We start from the raw sequence: 4,542 nt of genomic DNA, 5'->3' as shown, positions 1-4,542 counted from the left end.
AATCAACAAACAAAACAAAATGATGTTATTAAATTTAAAAAAACCCAAATGCAGATGTGCAAACATAAGTCAACAAATTATTAATGATAAACAAAACCATCAGTAAACTAACAATTATTCTAACTACAATTGGATTTATCACGCGCAATTCTTACTTTGCAAATCCTCCAATTATGATTCACATATAAGTTGCATCATGTGCACTTTCGTGAACCACTTTTTGAAGATGCAGTTGCCCTCTCCGTTGCACTAACCATCCATTTCTAAGTCCCACTCCCTTTATTATGTATCACTGGTGGGATATTAACTTCAATTTGTTTTGGAATACTAACCCCAAATAGCCTAAACACAGCTTCATCACTATCATCAAACGCAATAGTATTAACCGGATCTTGCTCAAACACCCTCCTCATCGCACGAGTTGTCTTCACAAAATCTTCTAATTTTTCCTTATCATTCTGAAGACACTCCAGACAGTACTCCATGTTACTATATGCTTCGGTTAACAATTTAAAAGTTTCATCTTCCATTTCAGCAAGCCCATTCTTACTGACCAACAAATGGCTAGAAATAATATCCCTTCTCCACCTCCGTAGAATATATTTCTCGGGTATCTCCTCAATGTGATTATTCTTCAGAACTGCAAACACATGTCGACACAAAATACCCATTCGCTTGAAGAGTTCGCATGTACAATTTATTTCCTTTTCTGGCAACTTCAGTTCCACCTACATCAAAATTTTAATTCATACTTTAGACACATTTTTTTAAAAAACATATTTATTTGTTTGGATTCGTATAAACATTACTGATGCTTTTACAATCATTTGAATTTTAGGAACTAACCTTAAACTTTGTTTTCACTTGTCTTCTTTTGTCCAAATGTGTAATCATTACTACCTGCCACCCGTTCATATTTTCTACACTATCAATTGAACAATTCCATGCTCCTTTGTATATCTCCTTTCGAACTTCTGCAAAAACTGTAGTTGTATACACTTTTGCTGCATGTTGCTCTAATCCTGTGCCCATCCCAAATTTATGCCTGGTTCTCTTAGTTTCATTATCAAGACGACGTTGCGTGTTACGTTGTTTTCCAATCGCCGTGTCATAGTTCACCATGAAATACAAAAGGAAATTCTCATGCTGCGAGTACTTATTAAAGAATGAATTTACACTTTCAGACCTGGAAGTTGTTTTCATCAGTCCATGCATTGGCATGTCCTTAAAATAAGCAGGTATCCATGAAGTCCGCCTACGATACATGTCTTTAAACCATTGTTTATCTTGCAGATTGTGATCCTTCATCAATGACTTCCACGATGTTTCAAACTCAATGGGATCCATATATATATATATATATATATATATATATATATATATATATATATATATATATATATATATATATATATATATATATTCCATACTAGTTTGTTGAAGCGTTTTCTGAAATCCGTGTTTTTCAAAACATCCCCACTAACCTGATACACATCCATTTTAAACTTCAAATTACACATATATTTTAACAAATAAATGTACTTTCATCAACAAAATTCAAATCTCATTACATATTCACCTGATGTAATTCAAATAACCAATCAACTTACCTTCGCCTGTAGTTTTTTCGTTATATGCCATAAACATAGTCTATGCTTTGCGTTTGGGAATACAGCCTCAACTGCCTGCAGAATCGCTGGATCCTGGTCTGTTAACACCAATGTTGGTTCTTTTCCATGAGCTTTTAAAAAAGCTTCAAGCAACCAACAATAAGACTCTATTTTCTCATTACTAAGTAGGCCAACACCAACAATAACAGATCTTTTGTGATTATCAATAGCTGTAAAAGGGACAAATACCATTCCATACCTAAATAATAATATTTGTCATCATTAATGACATCGTACAAACAAATTAATCCAGAATACACATCAACCAAAATAAAACGCAGCATAACACTTAGTTATTTATTCGAAAGGTAGCGTCAAAAGATATCATATCTCCAAACTCCTTGTAGAATACCTTATCTGTTTCATCAGCCCAGAACATAGCATTTAACACGCTATCGACACATTTATACTCAAAGGAATAATCTAGATAAAATGTTTTCCTCTCATTCATTTTATTCACTACCAATGCGCATCCTTGTTGCCTATAATGTTACCCTATTTTTTCCTAAAATTTTTGTAATCACTCTCTTCAGGACCAACACACTCATATCCACCTTTTAACGCAGCACGAAGTTTATGCGCCTTTGTTGCACCCACGTTTGCTGTTGCTGCGCGTATAATAAACTCCTTGTCTGCATAATTTAATTTCCTAGCTTTTTTTTAATGTCTGCGCTCTTCTGTGGTATAAAGAGGGTGGTTGTGCAGCTCTTGAAACTCTCTAATTTGAAACTCACTTGTTCCAACACTAAGACGTTCAAACTTTATCAATGCTCTACAATCCGTTACAATAAAGTTTGAATTCCTATGTTTCCTTCCACCATTATTTGTATCCATTGTATCCACGCTTCTATCTGGTATTTTCCCAGCGCGATTGCAAACAACATACTTTATCTTTATTGATTTGTCATGCCGAAACCTTGTAGTTGTGTTCAACCGAACATCAAACCCAGCATGTTCTGCATATTTTCTATACATATTGATTGCATGTGTTAGTGATTCGAATGTAACCTCATCATCAGGCATAAATTCTTTCGCGACACTAGGTTTCCACAGCTTATTAGATCCACCAGGTGAATATAGAATGCTATGGTTGACACTTTCATTTTCATCAGATTCCGTACATGATCCAAACAGTTCCAAATAACTTATATTTATAAAAAATAATACTTTTTTTAAACACTAACCAGATTTCACTACCATCACAATCATCAAGACTTTGACCTGATTCATTGTCACTCTCATTTTCATCATATGTATCTTCGTAGCCACCTTCAACTTCTTGTGTAGCATTATCTGTTCCACCACAACAAATATATCAAATATTGACCTTATAACACTACCATTTTGTTATATTATTTATTAAACATTAACAACCACCGTTGAATATCAAATTCCATGACATAAAAAAGCCGTGTTGCATAATAAATAGCTGCAAACATTAATGATGGTCTCAACATATATTCTTCAATGATTTCAATACAAGTACAAATACACAACAAATGGAATTCAATTCAATTAAATTGTATATTGAAACACTAACACTTATAGATACCCCAGTACAATCACAAATACGTTAAATCATTTGTGATTGCAACCATATTCAACAATGTTTCAACATAATCCCATAGAATTCCATAAACAACAATTGTGTTCAATGATGATTGAAACAATACCATTTATAAATACCCCCTCTTCCATCCCAAATACAATAAATCATTGATGATTTCACATCTATTCATAACTGTTTCAACCTAAAACCACATACCCCCTTAAAATAAGCAATGATTCACATATAACCACGAATATGCAACCTAATGGAATAAAAAGTCTAAAATTGAAATAAACATAACTGTTTTGCCTGATAAACAAGACTATGCAACATATTTGAATAGGATTGTACCCACAAATGATTTAATGTAGTTGTGATGGAAAAGGGGTATCTACAAGATGTTGTTTCATTCATGATTGAAAACAATTGATTTGATTTGAACTCAATTTATGTATATCTGAGGTTGCATTGAGATCATTGAATAATTCAATTTTGATTACAACTACATTAAATCATTTGTGACTACAACAAGATTTATAGATACCCACAATTCCATAACAAATATATTAAATCATTAGTGATTACACACCTATTCAAATATGTTTCAACGTAAAACAACATAATTACATAACTCAAGCAATGATTCATATATAATCAAGATTACACAAATTAATGGAATAACAAGTACATACTTTTCACTGGTAAATTATATATGTACTTACAACACCTTATAATCATCATTGAATAAGGGTCTAAGTGTTAGTCAACCTATTCATCTATGATTATCATATTACAACATCTAATTCCAATACAACATCTAAATCAATCGCTACTGCTTTTACTGGTAATATACATATACTTCACATCTGTATAATTCATCAGCATAAATCAATTCCATCGAATTGAACAGCTCTATTTCGTTTTAGCATAAACTAACAGACCTTTTTCGTTTCACTATATGATTACATTCAAATACTAATTTCTGAAATCAAGCATACGTACCTTCACCTTCATCAACAATATCGATAAGTGAATTGAAGTAACTTTCATCGCCATAACAATCCCCACATCCGGTGTGCTTCATCACAGCCGAATTCAATCAACGAATCGTAATTTGATTCCAGATGACGACAACAGTATTGATGTAATATTTTGCAGATTTTGATTACATGACTGATGTCGGCATTATGGATTGCAGCAATAACGAATATGGTTTCAATAACTTTTATCCAATTAACGTTCTTCATTCGTTCTGGCTTCAATCATGGAAAACGTCTGTTACGTGTTATTAAATACGTTTATGTTATGTTTATGTTGCCTATT

The 4,542-nt window shown here is 32.7% G+C and overlaps 1 protein-coding gene across 1 annotated transcript; it reads right to left on the bottom strand.

The window, feature by feature from the left end:
- Nucleotides 1–263: 263 nt before the first annotated feature.
- LOC145105850 (protein FAR1-RELATED SEQUENCE 6-like) lies at nt 264–4,303 on the bottom strand. The gene is made up of 8 exons (XM_079042933.1): nt 4,222–4,303; nt 2,855–2,963; nt 2,405–2,766; nt 2,215–2,302; nt 1,611–1,869; nt 1,485–1,505; nt 847–1,302; nt 264–728 (listed from the first exon to the last, which is right to left on the bottom strand). The coding sequence occupies exons 1-8, from the start codon at nt 4,301–4,303 to the stop codon at nt 264–266; spliced, it is 1,842 nt and encodes a 613-aa protein (XP_078899059.1).
- Between the last annotated feature and the right edge of the window lie 239 nt (nt 4,304–4,542).

The sequence above is a fragment of the Lactuca virosa genome, chromosome 4 (assembly GCF_052849685.1).
Source record: "Lactuca virosa cultivar CGN04683 chromosome 4, Lactuca_virosa_CGN04683_v6, whole genome shotgun sequence".
NCBI classification, from domain to species: domain Eukaryota; kingdom Viridiplantae; phylum Streptophyta; class Magnoliopsida; order Asterales; family Asteraceae; genus Lactuca; species Lactuca virosa.
Note: the sequence above shows the minus strand (reverse complement) of the source record. Positions and strands in the feature narration are given on the sequence as shown.